Source organism: Phalacrocorax carbo, chromosome 2 (assembly GCF_963921805.1).
Source record: "Phalacrocorax carbo chromosome 2, bPhaCar2.1, whole genome shotgun sequence".
Lineage (NCBI taxonomy): Eukaryota > Metazoa > Chordata > Aves > Suliformes > Phalacrocoracidae > Phalacrocorax > Phalacrocorax carbo.
The window spans coordinates 79797540-79817072 of NC_087514.1; the positions used below are offsets into that span (position 1 = coordinate 79797540).

Consider the following 19533-nt stretch of genomic DNA (forward strand, 5'->3'; position numbering starts at 1 on the left):
AAACACTACAGCTACAATGCAGAGATATTTTACCCACCTGTAGAAGAAGTCTGATGAAGATTTACCCTTGTAGACTTGACTCAGTTTCTTCTCCTCGAGGCTTCTCCAATCACTATGATCTGGATTCCTCTTTTACTGACAGAGCTGGTAAGGTTAGCTGTAACCAGTTATATGTGTCTTTATCTTGTGAGGGAGGAGGTTTGTGTGCAAATAAATTCAACTAGAACAGAGATTTATCTTCTTAATTCTTCACAGCATTGCAGCATCTGACCAGAAACATCTCTTCATGCTGCAAAAGTAACTGTTCCCTTACTGACATCCCCACATTTTCTAAAATGCAATTAACATATCTTAATCCTATAGCTAAAGGCATTGGCCTAGACCTAAATCTCAAAACTTCATACACCCAAATCTGAAGGGGACAGAAGTGGTTTATAAAACCCACACCTCCCTCCTCTGTGAAGATGGTAAGCGTTCACCAAAAAGTTACTCAAGGACAAAAAAATGTACATCCAATCCATCACCTCCACCTCTGTATGAAACAGATTGCTGTGAATATTTTAATTAAACAGCCAGGAGCACGTGCTGATCATACTACCATGGATAAAAAGTACAAGACACATGTTTCAAGACATCTGATGACAAAAGGGTAAACCATAGTGTTGCAACTAAAAGTAAATAATTTCTAATTACTAATCCCATTTGCAATACTGCTGGCAGCGGGGCCATGGAACTTGGAATAATTATGGAAAACTCAATCAGCAGCAGCCCAGATGTCCTGCACATGTATTTTCCCTAAACTTTAATGAAAGAAGACTTTTTCTGAATAAGGTAGCACATCATTATGTTAGTGCAGGGTCTAAGGCTGTAACTTCGCAATAGTCCCAGGGATGTAAACCTATAATATCTGCACTGTATCACATATATTCATTGTATTAGGTACACACTACACATATACTAAATATAGGATGCCCAAAGTATCAGAAAGCTTCCAGAAACACTGCGGCCATTTCTCCAAACTAGTTCATGAATCACTTGTGTCATGGCATGCACGATGTAATGATAACTACAGTTTCATGAGCAGCTTGCCGCTTCTTCTGATTACAATACTTTCTTTTACTGAAAGAAGATTAGAACTTGAAAAGCAATGGAAAATGCTAGATTTCATTTCCCTTACCATACTGATTGATTACCAGATTTAGATTCTACAGCTTCATAAAGATCACGTGAGGATCTCCAATTTCATAGTGGAAAACAGCAACTCCCGCTCTAGCTGGTAGCATCTAGTTTTTATTTTAAATGAGACTGGACTATCCAAACCAGCTCATCTGCTGTGTCATAAAACTTCCTAATAAATTTCACTATCTATAAAACGCTGATTAGTCATGCAGCATTCTGTAATAAAATCCCATCAACTCCACAAAACCACACCCTGCTGATTTACATTGTGCTTACAGAAAGAAGAGCCCAATATACAACTTCATGCTTTATTGTTGCATTATTGCCACATTGACAATTACAGAACATTTCTTTTGCAATCATTTCAAGGTAACACTGGAATATCTCCTGTGCTTCTATGTTATTGTAACATATTTTCCAAGTATCGACAACCACCAGTAGGCAATCCAGATCACCAATTATGATTCATTATTTTGGGCAATGTAATGCTTTGGTAAGGACACCTATGTATAAACATGGATACCTCCCAACAATATATGCTTTCATACAGAAACATTTTCTAACCATATAGGAATTCTTGCATTCTAAAAGCCACTAAAGATATCTTGATAGTCATACTCCATTGTGCAAACTTACATATCCATCTAAGTAATCAAAGACAAAATACAGGTATCGTCTATATATGCTGTATATATTGCATTAACAACCAGGAGCAGTAGTTTGTAATTCAAAAGCATCCATGCTTTTGAAGAAAACCTACTTTTAGTATTAGAATTGAAATGTGGTGCTGCTTTCAGAAGACAGAAATACATGTTCCTACCAGCTATTGCTAGACACAGAGCAGAGGTACCCAGCCCCACCTAATTGCCCGCATCTACACTGAGGTACGTTTCGTTTCCCACTGCAGTCAATGGAGTTGAGAGTGATCCAGCTCATCTTGAAAGACACTTCCATTTGGTCAAGGACACCATACCTAAACTCTACCAACCGTCTTGACTACATCACCATTGACTATAGCTGGAGTCTAGACACTACTTCAGATGTGGGCTCACCGACAAGCCAGCAGCTGCCAGTACCAAGCAACTGTGATGGTCTGGTTCATTGCCGACGCAGCATGCTGACAGCTACTGGCTGCACCATCGACGAAATGCCACCCCGTTCTGTCCTGATTCTGCAAGTGTTCCTGCCAGAAAATCACCTCGTGCAGATACTCCACAAGGCTCAACAATGCCACCCTATGAGTTACTTATGTGCGAATCACTTGTACTCTCATGAGTGGTTACAAACAAGGCCTCAGACGTACCGACATCAGAAACAGGAAGTATTTTAAAAATTATGCATATTCTAAAACAGAATAATTCTTACAAACAACACTCGTTCCTTAAGGCAAGTATGGTTATAAGGGCTGCATATACAGATTGTACATCCTTCTTGGGTGTAGAATAAATATATCCATGCATATCCTTTGCAAAACATCATTTCCACTTCAAGTCTCTGAAGAGATGGAAATGCCAGGTCCCTCTCACCCACATTAAGTGAGTTATTCCACTTGTGAAACGGGCCATTATTTCACATGATTTTGTTGTTGATGTTTTAAATCTGCTACTCAGGGAATAATTATTTAATCTGTAGAAATTTAAAAAAATATTATTTTTAAAACTCTCCTCACTGGTTTTCTATACTATTTGATTTTAAACATAAATGAACTAGTAAAGCTCCAAGTGACCCCAAACTTTCACTGATTTGCCAGGTGAATGTTTGCAGCACCAGCTCCAGTATCCAAGTTTTTGCCATTATCAGAAGTTTTATAAACCTAGAGGGTAATAAAGGCTGTACTGTATTTATAGTCAGTAAAAAACAGAACTACACTTCAAGAATGTAGGAGGAATGTTTAAAAAATTATTTTCCAGGGTTTTACAGAGATAAGTTGCAGAAGGCAAATGACAGAGCTAAGTGATTTTGAATTGTGCAATCAAAAGATTTAATTATGTGGCCCAAACTAATTCAATCGCTCTATTTGGAAAGTAACTTTTTTTATTCCCTCATATCACTACTGTCCTAATTCACAATAAGAAGACTAGACAACAATATGATGCGTGACAGGGGTTGGGTCATAAAGTTAAACACATTTACTAATGGTATCTCAAAGAGTGATCTCAAGCTGTAAGTTAAAAAAGAGAACAGATTTTTCACCAGTTTATTTTAAGTTCAATTCTGGAGGGTCCTGAGCTCCTTCAGCTTGCTATTGGAATAGAGAAATCATCACCTCATAAAAATACAGTCCCCAGTGAGACCCATGAGATCACACATCAGTTGCCTACAGCAGCACAGTGTTCTTGTAACTCTGATTTCTCTACCTCTCCATACTCACAGACCTCCAAATGGAAGAACCTCAGCAAGACTGTGCAAGTGCAAATGGGTGTAAAGAATCAGCTAGATTTCTGCCCACATGAGAATGTTTTCGGGACCTTTTATCATCTCACTAGTTGAAATCAGAGGGCACAGCTATTGGGCTGTAACTCTGTAGGATACTGAAGACTGCAAAGGTTCTCGGTAATCAAGACAACCGCTGATTTCTGTCTCAACACAGACAACCAGATCCCTCCAGATAGTAAAGGTACCAGTACAAAAGAGCTGTTCTTCCTTACCGGCTTAGCATAAAAACTACATTAACTATCTGCTATTGCGATGCCACAACTAAAAGTACAAGTTTTAAGCTCATTAATCATATTATTCATACTAAAGTTTTGTCTTGGCAGTAAAAAAATCTTTTAAAAAAAACACCCCTGATCACCAAATACTTAACAGGGAATTCTCCATCTGGGACAGCAACTGAACAATGTCTTCATTCTTATTAATCCTTGAGATTTAAAGTAAAAGAAACAGCATATTATTCTAGAGGTCAATTTTACTGAGTTGACAGTGTGAATCCTAAAGGGTTTTCATCTTCTCTTGAAAACTTATTCACTGGCGGCAGTTTGGCTGAGATTTTGATGGAGAGCTCACTTGCGAGGCTGGTGGATGTGCTGTTTGACATGTTGTGGGTGAGGAAGCTTTTCCACAGAGGGATGTGGTTTCTGATGAGCCACCTGAGCCGCAGCTGGAGGGAAGTCCTTATCGCCCTGTTCAAAGAACACACCAGGAAAAATTTAAGAAATCTTAAAAGCACACTTGCCAGTTCAAGTGGATCTAAGTTTTTAAAAGTGCAAAGAGCAGATGGAAAACAGCGTTGCGTGTTACTCTGAAGTCCCCCTGTACACACCCGATCTTGCCATTCTTCTAGCCCACTTCAAAATTTCACTTACGCAAGTTTCACTTCTTGCAATTACGCACACAATCCAAGAACACAGTATCTTACAGTGACCCAAGGGAAAAAAAACCCTTTCCTATCTTCAGTGCTTAATGGCTCCTCAGGCTACACCATTTTCACTGGCTCCCTATAGTCACGTCTCCTTGACCTATTCGGTTTTCACAGAGCAATCAGAAAGAAGAGACTATTTCACAAACAAGGTAAGGCAGCATGAAAAAAATTACCTGCACAAGGAAACCTACTGAAGGAATGACAGTTCAGTGGGAAGAAAGGCAGGATCTAAAACTACTTCTGACTCAAATCTTAGGGATAGCTGGCTTTTAAGTTTAACATGCTCTTTTAGCCAGGTCTGCTCGTCTTAGTTCTCACATGCTGCTGTTGGACAGGCTCAGTTCAGGTGTAACCCTTATGCCTCCTATTTACAACTGTCATTTCTAGGGTCAGTCCCACAAGGTTTTCAAAAAGCAATGGGAAACAACTACTACCAGTAACCAGTGTTGGGGGGTGGGGCGGGGAGAACAGCACCACAACTTCCCTCTTTAGAAAATGGGACAAACATCATAAGCCAGAAACTATTCCACTGGCTCACAGGGTGACAATCTCACACAGAAGTATGTTGTACAAAGCTGATGTCTCAGACAGCCTATTTCACACCTGACCCCATTTTCAACCCACTCCAAATTCTTCCTTTCTGTACTTACAGAACTTTTTTTTTTTAAATTTTGATCACTAGGTTAGCTTTTTACATTTTTTCACTTTTTCTCTACTCCAAGTTGCTTCCAGCTTTCAATGATCGTCTCTTCTCAGACTTGACATTTTCTTCTTTCCCCCGATGCTGCTGTTTGTCTTTTCCATACTGCTCTGACCCCTCACACCTTGTTGTCTCAAACAGGTGCTGTGAATGCATGCCTACTAAACTGGGGGCCTTTGGTTTTTATGTCTGAGATTTCCTACATCGCTCAAAAAAAATCACTACCCTACAACTGTTTAAGTGCTATCAAAATTACTAAACTTTAATGCAATAATTTGTTAGAAGTAATTAGGCATCTAAATGCCTAAACAAGTATCTACCCTGGTGCAGATGGAAGTCCAGAAAAATACAGCAGTGCCTGTATACCACCCCTACAGGCTGGGGAAAATCGCATCAGCTCGCTCTTTCCACCTACGTGATCTGGCACAACCAAGCATCTTACAGGTAAACCACCCCATTACACACCCCAGTGATGTAAGGCCGTCATGATAACGGCACCCATCATGTAAAGCCACGATAAAATCCCTATCAACACACAAGGCTTGAATTACTGATCATACGATTAATGGTTAGTTAATACTAATGATTTAGCTTATGGATCTCGAGGTCCTGCCTGCTGTTAAAATCCAGGAAATAATGCCTTGAATCCCAAGTACCTCAAGGCACATATAGCAGCTGAAACATGTATCTTCCAACACACATCCTTACAGGCAGGAGTGTCACTCCTCATCACAGACCAAGCTATAGCAGCAGACTCACATGCAACTGTTTTCAAACAAAATGGATGCAGTAATATCTAGATTAGGTATGAAAAAAAGATCCAATAAACTTTAAGTGCTAAAATTCAAAGTAAAATGGAGGAAGTAATTTTAATAAATCATTTCAATTTCACACAAAACCAAAAAGAATGCTCAAAGGGACTTAGACAAATGCACAAAACAAAGCCTCTTCTCATAAAAAAAAAAGGGGGAACGAAAAAGATTAATTTTGCTCTGATCAGTGATAATTCTGAAAAGCCTACAATCATTTTTATAAGATTGAAATAAATTTAATGGTAATCTTACCCTAGCAATGACACCAGAGATGAACACCGCTGGTTTAGGTGGGCTGAAAAAAAAAAAGAGGAATTACTTGTACAAATTATTTAGAAGGAAAAAAAAGAAAAGTACATCAGACACACAATGCAAAAAAGTGGCATTTTTGGCAATTAACGAACGTTTCAAATAGACAAGACGAATTTCCTCTTCAAATGACTATTGCCTTATTAGTACTTATTGGGGCCAAGAACAGACCTGTAGGTTTTGGCTGCTATTACTTCACATTAATTGTGACAGCAGTAAAAGGCTAGTCCAACAACACACTGTTCCTTAAAGCCTAGAGTCTTTGTTTGCATTGGATTCTTAATCCTCAAATTTTATACATAAGCTGCCAGCAGTACTTTAGGCTTAGTATATTTGTATTACAACAATGAAAACTGTAGATGGACTAAACTTACTGCTGTGATAGAAAATAAAATAAAATTCAAGTTTATATCTGTCAATCAAGTGGATTAAGATTCTGAGCCTCAGAAAAGAAACAAACACCCGGTACTTTAAATATATGCTGGAAAATCTATGAGTTATCAACTCTTACACAGAAGAAGAATCATGTCTGCAATAAAACAAATTTGAAAAAACATCCAGCAAAGCGTGCCCTGCTTTTTCAGTTGCAGACCTCCATCCATGCCAATAGGAACAGGCTCTCCACAGGCAGAATTCAACTCTGAAGCTTGGCCAGCACAAGGGATCAGCTTCCGTGGGCCACTGATCTATTGAAGTGACCACCTCTGTGTGGCAGCCAAAGCGCAGCCACATCTAACAGTTCACCCCTGGAGGCAGGCATTGCCACGGTGTCTGAATTACAAATAGTGAGCAACTTCAGTGGTCTCCTGGGCAAGTAAAACCACACATCTGCATGCAGTCTGCAGAAGGATCGAGACCAGGAGCTCCAGAAAATCTCCACAATAGAGGTAATACTTCTGTAAGAAAACCATGTAAGCTGAGGCATTGCAAAGCGAGGGAGGGTGTGGAGGTAAAGTTGTGCCTCCAAGGTCTCAAAGCAGTTCATTAACTGGACTATGAAGAGGGTCCCTACCCTGTGATGTTGTGTTGTTCCAACCTCGTCAGCCATAAAGCAAACACAAATCAAATAATTTATTAGAGGAATGATACTGATTATTATGATGTACTTTATAGCTACACAGCTTGTAAAGATTTATTAATCTGATGTTACGTGAAGTTAAAGTAACAAGCAGCATAGTACCAGACCTTGATATAATGCTCTAATAAATATTGCCTGAGCCCTAAGTCACAGTATTGCTATACAGTCTCTGAACACCCTAGTGATTTAACAAGACTCCTCATCCCTTTGAGAGATTTTTTTTTAAAGTCAGAAAGATGGGATTAGAAAAAAGGAGAAAGGAAGTTCTGCTCAAAAATACCTCAATTTAAGAGTACCAGTGGTATTTCCTGCAGAGAAAGAATATTTTGATACTGTATTAGACTTCTCCGCTCTAATTTTCTGTTAGTATAAACCAGTAACAAGCAAAGATCAATAGCAAAATACTTTCATTTCATCCTAACTGTACTGAGCCAATTAGGAATAACATACCAACATGTTATTACTATCTGCATGAGATGTCCTGGATGCTGAGTAACAAATTCAAAGAAATAACTTTGAGGAAACACAGATACACTGCAGTGGCTCAAGGTACCATTCATAAACTAACACGAGGACATTATAAAGGAAATGAACAGTAAATAAAAAAAAAAAGTGTGGCAAGTTATTCCTCAACTATACATGTAATCTGGCTTTAGTCACACTCACAGAAAGTTATTTGTTTGACATTGTATTACTAACAATACCGGAGAGTGAGAAATTCAAATCAGGTGGATTTTTTCCCTTGTATTCTTACTATCACCTTTCAGTGTTCACTCTGCTTGGATGACGCATGAAATTCAAATCAACATTTCCCCAAAAGAGCATGTATTTGCCAAACATGCTATGGCTTGTCTGCTTACCACCAGACTGTATTATCTGCTCTCTGTTCTATACTTCTTGCTTCAAAAACAAGTCAAATACTCCCTGGTTTTGGCCAAAAATGAAAACCAGCAGGACTCTCTGGCATAAAAAATGGCTGTTTCAAACACAGCTTTTCCTGCTGCAAATCATAAAAGTCTTCTCAGAAACCCTCATCTCCCGTTCAAAATGTCATGCTATTAATATTCAGAGGACCTGAGCTTGCAAGTGCCAAGTTCCCTGGGTATGCCGTAAAGCTGGATAAAGTTGGAATATTTGGTACATTTTCATACTTGTTTTTACTCAGTTGTATGTTCTTTTGTCTAAGGAACTAGGCTGAAGATCTTTTCAGGATCATTTTCAGAATCAGTTAAGCTAAAAATCCAGTCTGAGGTTTATGTTTCAGGTACCACTGCAGAATCAGCTAGCATATCTTTATAAAGACGACAAAAGACAGCAATACCATTTTCCTGGTAAAAATTATATCCTGCAGATAGAAAGCATTTATCTTAAACTCTGCCATGAAAAACATTTAGCCTTGTCTGTATGCAGTTGGTTCTGGGACTGTCTTCAGTTGCACTGTCTTAGGAACAGGACGCGAATTAGGAGGACTATCCCACAGGTGTGTGGTAGGCACCAAAATGCCTTGTACCAGCTTACCTAAGGTTAATGTGGAACATTTTAGGATCGAACAGGGCAATTCACTGATGCATAGGGAACAACATAATGGGAAACCAGAGTTGTAAAAATGTATGTACATTCAGACACAGCTGGAACAGATTTGTCCTGGACTTTCACCTTTGCTGGTCCTCCCCACAGCTTTTTGACTGGACTCTTCTTGTGTTAGCTTTCCAGCTTCTAAATGGAAGAAATAATGGGAACACTGATGTGGCTTCCAGCTTGAGCACTTCTACCCTCCATCCACAAAGATCTTTTACAGAAATCCCAGCATTCATTCTGGCTGACCTGAGCTCCCACACTCAGCTGCAGGTGCACACTGCAATGAGGCGTCACCTCTCCAGTTAACCGATTACAAAGGCAAAACGCTCCGCTTCTACGGAAGACACACCAGCTCATTTTCAAGCATCAATTATTCCCTAACAGGAAAAGAGACAGAAAGCTGGCCAGAAACATGAATGATTGAGTGTGTCTGTACTTACGTTCTTTGTTAAAGCTACTGGCTTTCCCCCCATTTTGACTCTATTACATTGTCCCAGAAAATATCTTTAGAAAATTAATATTATCAGTTATCTTTGATGATCTATAGAACCATAATCAGGCCAGAGCATATATAATCACACATCTATACTAATGAAGAACTCAAAGGATCAGGGAAAGGCCTGGATAATCAGTCACTGATTCACGCTTTAATTTAATTCTTAATGAAAGAAATCTTTCTACAGATGAACTTCTTTGCAATAAATTCAATCTCTACTGCCAGACTCTCAAACCATTGGCTTCTGCAGACCCAGATTAGCTGCCAGGACCATAACTCTGTAATTGCACTCTGGGACATCTACTGAGAATGCAGTGTGTTGCAACGTCACTCATCTTTCCTGAGAACCCACCGAAAATAGAAACAAAAATGGAGAATATGCACAGGCTATCATCACTACATTTGTAAAACACTTCCACGTGCTTTAAATTCTATTGGTGTTTTATGCAAAGCACAACCTACATTTCTAGTATTTTGTAAGCTGTAATGGTCGCTTTGAGGATATACTTAATCTGACGAAAATTGGTTTGACAGATGTTGTTTTGAAGATGCAGCATTCCTTTGTCTAGGCATCAGTAAACAGAAAGCAAAAAATATTTCTCCCTGACAAAAACTGATTTTGTTTATACATATATATGCTTTACAGCTATATAATGCACACATTTAAAGTTCAATAATAGCCACCGCTGATATTGTGTAAGGAATACAACAGCGTGTTTGCTGAGACCGCTTAGAGTGTGTGTCAATACTTGCAGAGAAAATCCTTATTTTATTATAACATATGGAGAAAAAGAACACATCTGTTAAGATCTGAGCGTTCAAAGAACTTAGCAGCATCACACATGTAAAATCAGGATAAGAAGTGCACCTGTTTAACATCAGACTCTCTACTGGATTCATTTACCCTGACTGTATTCAAGTAAAGACTTCTATTATTTCATAATACTTAGCTTAAATCTTTATCTGACATTGCAAGTAAATCACAAAGAAGATGGAATACTTGAAAAGATCATTAGATGAAATGAGGTATTAATAATGCTAAAATCTTACGCCTTCACCTTACAGGGATTGGTTGAACTGAAGTCTGACAGACATACTGTAAAGAAAAACACCGAGACGTTGGAATTACTGTGAAATCTCCTACAGGCGACAGAGCTTACGTAGGGCAGATGGGTATTTATCCAGCTCCATTTAAAACAGAGAAACTGAATAAATTAATTTTCTAAGTTAACAGGGAATTTATAGTTATTAACTATAACTAGCTATATCTGCACGCTACGCATGCATACCTATATAGAAGACACAGATTCCCAGCTGTGGCACAGCATGTTCCCACAGCCACGCAGGGGATGAATGCTTGCAGCCACTCTCCTGCTTGCACCATCTGAATTGCCTGCCCCACTGTCACCTGATGGGGTGGATCCGAATCTGATGCTGGTTTCCAGTGGCAGGTTGAATGGCAGATCCGATCTGGAGGAAAGACTAAGAGTGTCGCTCACAGTCCGATCCAGGACAAAAGCCTATGTTTAGAGTTGACTAACCAGGAAATAGAACCACATGTATTCACCATCCCTTTCCACAGGAACTATAAAAGCTCCTGAAATGGGTCTTTCTACAGCCAGCCAGTGTAGAAGGCTAGTGCTCCATATGTTCACTGGTGATTAGAAAACCCAAAACAACATGCTAAGACAAATAAAAAATAAGAAAAAGCAATGGTAAAAACAGTACCTCACAGTATACCCCATTTAAAATACTCTATTGAGTCCAGGAACACCATAAGTAAAGAATTAGAGCAGAAATAATGATGGGAAAAATAGCTGAGAGAGCATGGAGAACTGTTTACATGAGGAAAGAACGAAAAACTATTTGCACACAGTATAGAAAAGAGTGAAGAATATTGTTCCCATTTACCTTCTTTATAGTATAAGTAGAAAGTGACACTTGAAGAAGACGACGACACACATTTAAAACTAGTAATAGCAGATACCTTTAAAATACCACAGAATTAATGACAGAACCTCCTGAAAATAATGCAACATCAAGAGTTTAGTGAGGTTCAAAACCAGAAGTAGACATTTATATATTGCAAACCCATTCACATCAGTTGGATTAGAAATGTGTAAAAGTTATATGAATGCTGATGCTCCAGGGCTCAGGTTATCCTTAAACTGACCACAGGACTACAAAGAAATCTCTTCTGTGCAGAGGTTAAACTTTGATGTGTCATTATCCTTTCTGCCTTTGATTAAATAACACAAGAGATTATTTTCTTGATACATCTGATTCATCCAAAATTAATCTACATATTGTAAATCAGGGTACAAGCACAGTATCAAGATTCCCAGTATGCCAACATTTAAAACAGGTTAGCCTATTTTAAAATGGACATAACTACAAAGATGCAAGGCTTTTGCTAGTCTAGAAGATTCTCTGTCAAAATAGGTTAAAAAAACCCAAAACACATTAAAAACTTGAAAACTACATTAAACTAAATGGGAATGATTCACATTTGTCTTTTCATACTCATGGGAATTAATCCTATGCCTTATCACTGGTGATCACCTTTTGTTGTTTAAGTGGGCCTGGCAAACAGACGTATGAAATCTAAAAGTAACAGGATGGCGTGCTTTTCAAAGACTTAGGAACCACAAAGTGTGTCACAATTTTTAACTACCAAAGAGTAGTGGTGGAGTTCGTAATTTGGTGCTTCCTTGCTTTAATCAAATCATCCAGTGGCATGTACTGCGACTCATAGCCGGCCTCTGGCAGGGGAAAGCAAAGGAGAAACTCCCGCGACAGGCTGCGAACCGAAGAGGCACCTACGCAGAACCTGCAGCTGTGCCCAACCCCCTGAACCACCGGGCAAAGGCAGTGTGCGGACGGTACACACCTCACCCCCCCAGCACCCCGAACCAGCATGGGCTTGAAAAATGAGCAGAACCTTCTACTGAGCAGCTTGCCCTGTATTTCCATGCTCATTTCCAGATACACATTTCATTCACTCATTAACAAGCTGCTTATGCAAGCAAAAGGAAAAACATATATGGACTGGTATGATCTGTGGTTACCTGCTGATCCCCCAACTGTTCCCTAAGTAGAGCAAGTTTTGCTACTTTCTACCTTGTCCTGGCATGATGTTCACTCCGTGAACAGAAAGTTGTCCACATATTCTGAGCAGATTTTCTTCTTCAGTCAACAAAACTTCAGACTTTAATCCTGCCCTTATCTTTCTGGAATTAAAAGCATTTTGGACAGTTGTTCAAACCATCCAGCTTAATCTTCAAGGTTGCTTGGGAATTCGTATTTTCTGGATATGAAACATGAAAGCTAACTAGTCTTAGTTTCAGTTTAACACCTCTTTAAAGATGTCCAGATACTTCTTTATAGGGATGTTCATTTGAATTTACATAGTTGCCTTTGATTTTGGCATTGTCTGTGAAAACAAATTCCAAGATGATTAAAAACACACTGAGATGATTAAAACCACATTTCTCAGCAACAGAGTAAAACAAACAAGCACACTGCTCATCAGCTTGCCCGAAATACTTTCCCATTGGTTATAACATATTTAGGGGATTAATTTTCTGGACAGAAAAGTAATAATTAGTCTGACTGACTACCAGAGGGAAATACTCTAGCTGATTGCATGGGGACATACAGTATCTGATATTCTGTGATCATTTACCCTGTTGAGGTCATTTATTTATCTGCCATAGCTTTCAAACCTTTAAGATCACCCACAGGATGGCACTGTTGAACCTCTGAGTATCGTGTACAGTAAGTAGGGAACAACCTCAAAGAAATCCAGGTGCTGTGGCAAATACTAAAACAAGTAAAAAGCAACACTTCCCCCAATGCCAAATCTTGATGAAATGCAGCACACGCACACACGCACACACACACACACAAATTCATACACATACCTACAGACGCTACTTTTGAAAAACAATTTTCTTGTCCCCATGTGTTAGTCTGCACCCTGATATACTCCATGAGAGAGCTTCCAGTCTGCTGAATTGTTCCTCTTCCTGCGCAAGCAAAGTTAATGTGTTTGAAGGAAGAACTCAAGGCCCTGCCACAAAATTTTAATGACTATTTGTTTTGCTGTTCACATACAAGCAAACTGGGTCTCCTGATCTTTCAGTGAGGTGGTAAATCACTGGCCATTACATTTAATAGCAACTGATTGACATTCATTGTTCTTACATTCACTGTCAACGTATTGCAGCATATGGCCTGATTAATCTCACCAGCCTCTCATTCATCTTTGTTTTTAGTGCATGTGTTAGCCATAAAAGAAAATTATTTGAGAAATATATCCACCATCTCTTATCTATATTGTTGTACATGACATAGCTATCAGAGGGTAAATTTCTCTTTCATGCCTTCTTCTGATCGCAAAATGAAGATTTAAGTATTTCACCTTTTCTATTGACTCAGAGGATTTAGAAATAGTCCGTAATTCTCCAACTGCTGGCTCATTTATTAGGGGTCAGCACTGTTATCGCAGTATCTACATTAGCTCTTAGTGAACATCAGTGACAAACTTCTCACGGGCAGTGACTGCAGCATTAGCCCACTTAGTATCTGTAGCCACTTGACTGTGGAAAAATGAGAGCTATGAAAACTGACATAAAGCAAGCAGTACTTAAATGGTGACACAACTCAAAGGAAACTCTAAAATAAGGAACGAAGAAGGGTAGACTAAGCATTTGCAAAATGGCCGAAGATCAGGGTGCAAAGGGGAGAGAGGACCAAGCCTCCCATGTGTTAGTCAAGTGCTAACGAGTACCCCTGTGCGTGTTCCCACGACAGTAACACACTGCCATAGTGAGACTATCCGGACTGTGGAACTGCGCTGCAGGGTCTCAGCTAGAGAGACACATTAGCCAGTTACAGCACAGCTGTAGCCCCTCCATCTCCCAGCAGATGAAAGATTGAGTGGAACTGGAAAAATGGCATGACACTGCACTAGGAACACATGATGTCAGTGCAATGAAGGAAACACAGAAGGTATAAGTTAAAAAGAAGGTGAAAATCATCTCACTCCTGCCCAGGTGAATCTGTGTTTGTCTCAGATACACACAGCAGTAACCCAGAATTTCCCTATCTTTCCTGTTAGAGTTCGCACCTGAATCTTGCTTTCCAATGTCTCAAGCCACTAACTATTCAATAGATGTGCACCTTTCACTCTTCTACTGCTTTGAACAATTGCAATATAATTCCCATGACCCCAAACTACACTGCGGACAAAGTCAAGCGTGCAGGCATGCATCTGCACGTGCATAAATGCTACTTCATCTTCCACAGCCACAGCACTACTGTGAGGAGGAGTCTTCTCTACACAATTTTACACCATGCATTCTGCATGCTTTCCATTCTGCAGGCGCACCCCACTGTTATGTGAAGCTCTCCAAAGCAAATGCAGACTAAAATCAGCATTTTTTAAACTTCCTTCAGCTGCAATCAAGTTCTTACCCATTTCAATGAGCTACTCCTGGGAAAGCTCTGCGCACAATAAAGGGTGTTGTGGAAGGTCATGAAGACACACTGGTAGTATCAGACCCTGTGCTGAAGATTGCGTGAGCTGGCTGTATTGGCCAGGAACTTGCTTTAGTTCAAACCCTGCCAAAGTTATCGACACAATTCCCCGTATTCTCCAGAGGCAAGTGGCATTTCTAGATGCATGTGTCTTGTCACAGGACTAAGACACCAGTAAATCCTAGAAGCTAGAATTCCTCTTAATTCAGACAAAGAATATTTTCTTTGTCTTCTAAGTATGCAATATTTTATTTAGAGCTCATAAAGGAACAACAGAAGACAGAATTAAACTGAAAATATTTTTAACAGCTTATTTTGAATAGTAAGAAACCACCTAACCTCCGATAAACATAGCCCAGCCAGGTTTTTAATGTGACAGGAGACAAGGAACAAAGTTCTCTAAATGGGATTCAGACAAGGGTGCATCTTTGTTTAAATGAACTTGGAGAAATTTAATTTCTCCACAGAGAAACTGGCCTCCATTGACCTGAGAGGAAGCAGCCACTTCGTTCCACTACTACCACTACTACACCTGCTGCTGAGCTGTGGCGGTCAGAAAGGCATCATCTTCATTTTCCATCTAGAAACAGGCTGTTTTCTTCCTTCCATATTTATTTGAAGGGTTTAATCCAGAAGGTCAACATCAGATATTACTACAATCACCTGCAAAACTTCCACTAATGTCAATGGGACTGGAACTTGGTACCAAGAAAATACACAGAAAATGACCTTGAAGAAATCAATAGCAATGGGATTCAAAGCATTACAGTCTGAAGGATTTCAAAAGAAGTTCTCAAATGGTGAGCTTTCACTCAGTGTGAAATAAATGTCTACCTTTTAAAGTGATAATGAAAGCCATGACAATGCAAATGGGTAACAGATCAATGTGCTGTTAAATCTGAATAAAGTTCTATAGTACCACCATTCATTTCAATGGGATGTAGAAATCTTAAGGCAACTACAAACTCCTGAATGTCAATACCACTAGTGATTTTTCTGTTAATTTAACAAAAACAACTGTTAATTTTCTAGTTCAGTCTGTTAGATCTGTCACTTCCTTGTGCTCCATTTGTCTGAATGGCTTTTAATTGCTTTAATAATAGCTAAAGTAGTTAATTTCCTTAAAGAAGTACCATAGCACCTGCAAGATGGCAGCTAACCAATTGGCAACATTACTTTCTACCCTACAGAACAAGGCTAGAGCACATTTTTTCTGTTTGTGATGCACGTGTAGCTTTGCTTCTTCAGGACAAATAGATCAGTCTCTCTGAGGAATGAAAACAAAACAAGCATGCACAGTGTCATCTGAGTTTGCATTTATTAAACAGCAGCAATACTGATGGTTCTTTATACTGGTAGCTTGTACTAGTATTTTGTACCAGTCATTTCTGCACAGAGCACAACAGAAAAGGAAGAGAGACACGAAAAAGGACCCATTTTACTTTACCCACCACCTGGTGGCACAGTTCTGGCTAGAGCGCTGTCTAAAGTTGTGTTCCTGTAGTTCTAGCCAAAGGGTGTCCTCAGCAAGGACGCAGTTTTTCCAAAACATCTGCCAGTGGTAGTATCTCTGGCCACTGTCTGCATGTTATGACAAATGACAATATAATAATGGGAGTTGACTTAAGAAATCATTAGCCTACTCACCATTGAAATCAGGCACAATGGGCGTAAGTAAAGTGTACTTATTTCAAAATAAAGTGTATTGAAGTATCCACTTAGGTTAGTTTAGCAAAAAAAATTTCTAGAGATTCCTCGATTCCTCTGTGTGCTTCAAAAAGCCATTTCTGTCATCCTGTGTGTACTTGGACATATAAACATTTTAATTAGTAGTTTTTTATTTGCCAGTGAACCAGGATATACTTCTTGTAGCAGTCTATTAACATGCAAATGCAGAGATCTCTCCTGATTCAGTAGGTACTCTATGTAATTCAACAGAGCAATGAAGCCCCGGTACATCAGTGTGAAAATTAATGGAAACGTATGACACCACAATTGCATTTTCAAACAATTAACAAGTGAAAATGGTAACTGCCACAGTAAGTGCACCTTCTATCATATACAGAACCAGGTGCGCGCACTTGTAAATGCTATACTGCATGACTTTTCATGATGTGGTACGACTTACTGACAGCTCATTCTTTTCAAATTCTCATACTTTGAAGAAAAACATTTTGTATATAGGAGATGTTTCCACCACAAAAATGTATTTCCCATTATTTATCTCTTAATTCCGTTACATTTTCTTATTTCCTTTCCCACCATTACGACTCCCCAATCTACTGGGATGTTCAGCTAAACTTCCGTGTAATGCTGACTCTCTATTTTGAGAGTTCAGTATAAAATGCATCCCCATTTAGCTTTCATTACAAAAGCAAGCAGTTAGAGGGAGCTCAAGATCTGCAGGAGCAGGAACCAGAGGAAATTTTTTAATGGTACTTTTTGGCAGAGCGTACAAGGAAGGTAATCATGATCTCATCCTCCTCTCCATCCCCTCCACCTCTAGCTATCTCTAACAGCCTCCTAGCTCCAAGGGCTAGTTCCCAAACCAATAGGTTTTTTGGGTGTTTTTAATAACAGCACGTTAACTATGTACAATGACAAGTTAATCACCAAACTCTTTATTTTCTAAGGATTGATGACTTTGGGTGATGTATCTCCAAAGCCAGTGCTTTCCTGAGAAAACACCTCTGTAACTTAAAGCATAATGACTTCACATGCAAATAGAGAAGATCAGGAATTTGGAACTTGTAGCAACCAAATTTTGCTGCAGGCTGGAGTGTAAGATAATGCACTGCCTGATTCAGCTGAACTCTTCTGAATTCACATGATCTTAGAAGCAGCTGAAAACCTCTGCAACGAGAAGCCTTAAAAATACTTTAGAACTGCACCATTTTGGATCTTAAGTTTCTTTTTTTATCAAAGACTTAGGGAAAAAAGTTAAAGATATACCAGCCTGAGATTGCAAAAATCAAAGAATATCAAGAAAGAATTCAAATGGTTAACCTGCTCACATCAGGAAGACATACGATGAAAGACTGAACAGTGAGAGAGAGTAGAAATCATACTGATAGAAATACTGTCTCTGAGAAAGGTCTTACACTCCATTAAGTCTCTAAATTCTGGTTTCATAACTTATAATACAGAAAATCTTAAAAATCGGGCACTGAAAAAAGAATTTAAGCTTAGTTTAACTGAAAATTAGAGATATTATTTGAACTTGATATTCAGATGAGACAAAAATTCTGAAACATAAAATAACAAAGATCAATGGAAAGCAACAAAGCTAGATGTAAAGATAACATGTTTTGGGAGGTGGTGTCTGTCTACGGCCATTTCTTAGTCTCACAGTGATTCTTAGAGCACCTACTACATGGTAGGTGCAAATCAAGTGGTGAAGAAGGACTACAATTCAGGCTGCTCTCAGGCACATAATGCTGGGGTCCAATGAATATCTACCCTCTGATGGGGGCTGGAAAAAAAAACAACCCAACCCTACTGATCAGGTGAATTACTACAGGTTTTTGGTCACAACCTAACAGTTATGTTTAAGAACTCAAAATAAGAACACACGAAGCCAAATTTATACCTGATATACTTACTACTTTTACTTGTATTCACTTATAGTAATAATCCTCCTTTCACATTATTTCCTGAGATGACATTTAATAAAGTGATGTGTGCAAACTTTTAACCAGCAAACAAGTTTGCACACTCCCATCATATTAAATACCTACCCATCCATTTTGAGTTTACCACCACAAAAAAGCAAAAGGCCAGGTGTAAAGAGAACATCTTTAATTTATCAAAAGGCCAAACCATTTTCTAATTTTCATCCTCTGTATTTATGGCAAAATTTTGTATTAACCAATGTGGCATTCCTATTATTAACCTGCGCTTTCAAGAGAAAAGACAGACCTCTTGTGTATACTTGCTCGGAATACTTGCCGCTATGACATTAAAATTGACAGAAGGGTATTGGGCTCCTGTCATATTTATTTAAAATCTTTATAGAGAAGAAGCCCATGGAGACATATGCTAGGCACCCAGATGACAGCAATGCTATTGCTGCAACATAATGGCCAGCTGCAAACTGAAGTTTAATTTCATTTTTGTCTATCAGACAGTCTCTTCTAGCTACTTCCAGTTGCAACAGCAGCAACCCTCATTCATTACTGTAACACATCAAGGGAAGTAGAAAGTAAAATACTGTACAGGAGGTTTAAACGAAAAAAGCAAGCTTTGTTATAAAGCTCTGCTGTTAAGAATGGTAACGTTTCCTGATGCAACATGGAGAGGATAATAGCACAATCCACAGTTCAGAAAAAAAACACGGTGCAATCATGCTACTTGATCTGTGAGTGGAAGTAAGTAGGAGGACAAGAACAGAGAGCTCAAGAATTTTGTCAGTACTGGGCAGAAGTACAGTAGGAGAGGAAACTGTAGAGGCAAGGAGAGAGAAAGGATGCGGAAAGGGGA

At 39.0% G+C, this 19533-nt stretch overlaps 1 protein-coding gene across 1 annotated transcript in view; it reads right to left on the bottom strand.

Annotated features, from left to right (window-relative positions):
• Positions 1-1473: 1473 nt before the first annotated feature.
• DAP (death associated protein) overlaps positions 1474-19533 on the bottom strand; it is a 55348-nt gene continuing 37288 nt past the window's right edge. The window contains exons 3-4 of the mRNA XM_064443386.1: positions 6305-6347; positions 1474-4301 (exon numbers count right to left, since the gene is read on the bottom strand). Coding sequence (XP_064299456.1) covers positions 4182-4301; positions 6305-6347 — 163 coding nt within the window. The 3' untranslated portion in view covers positions 1474-4181. The remainder of the gene's footprint in view (positions 4302-6304; positions 6348-19533) is intronic.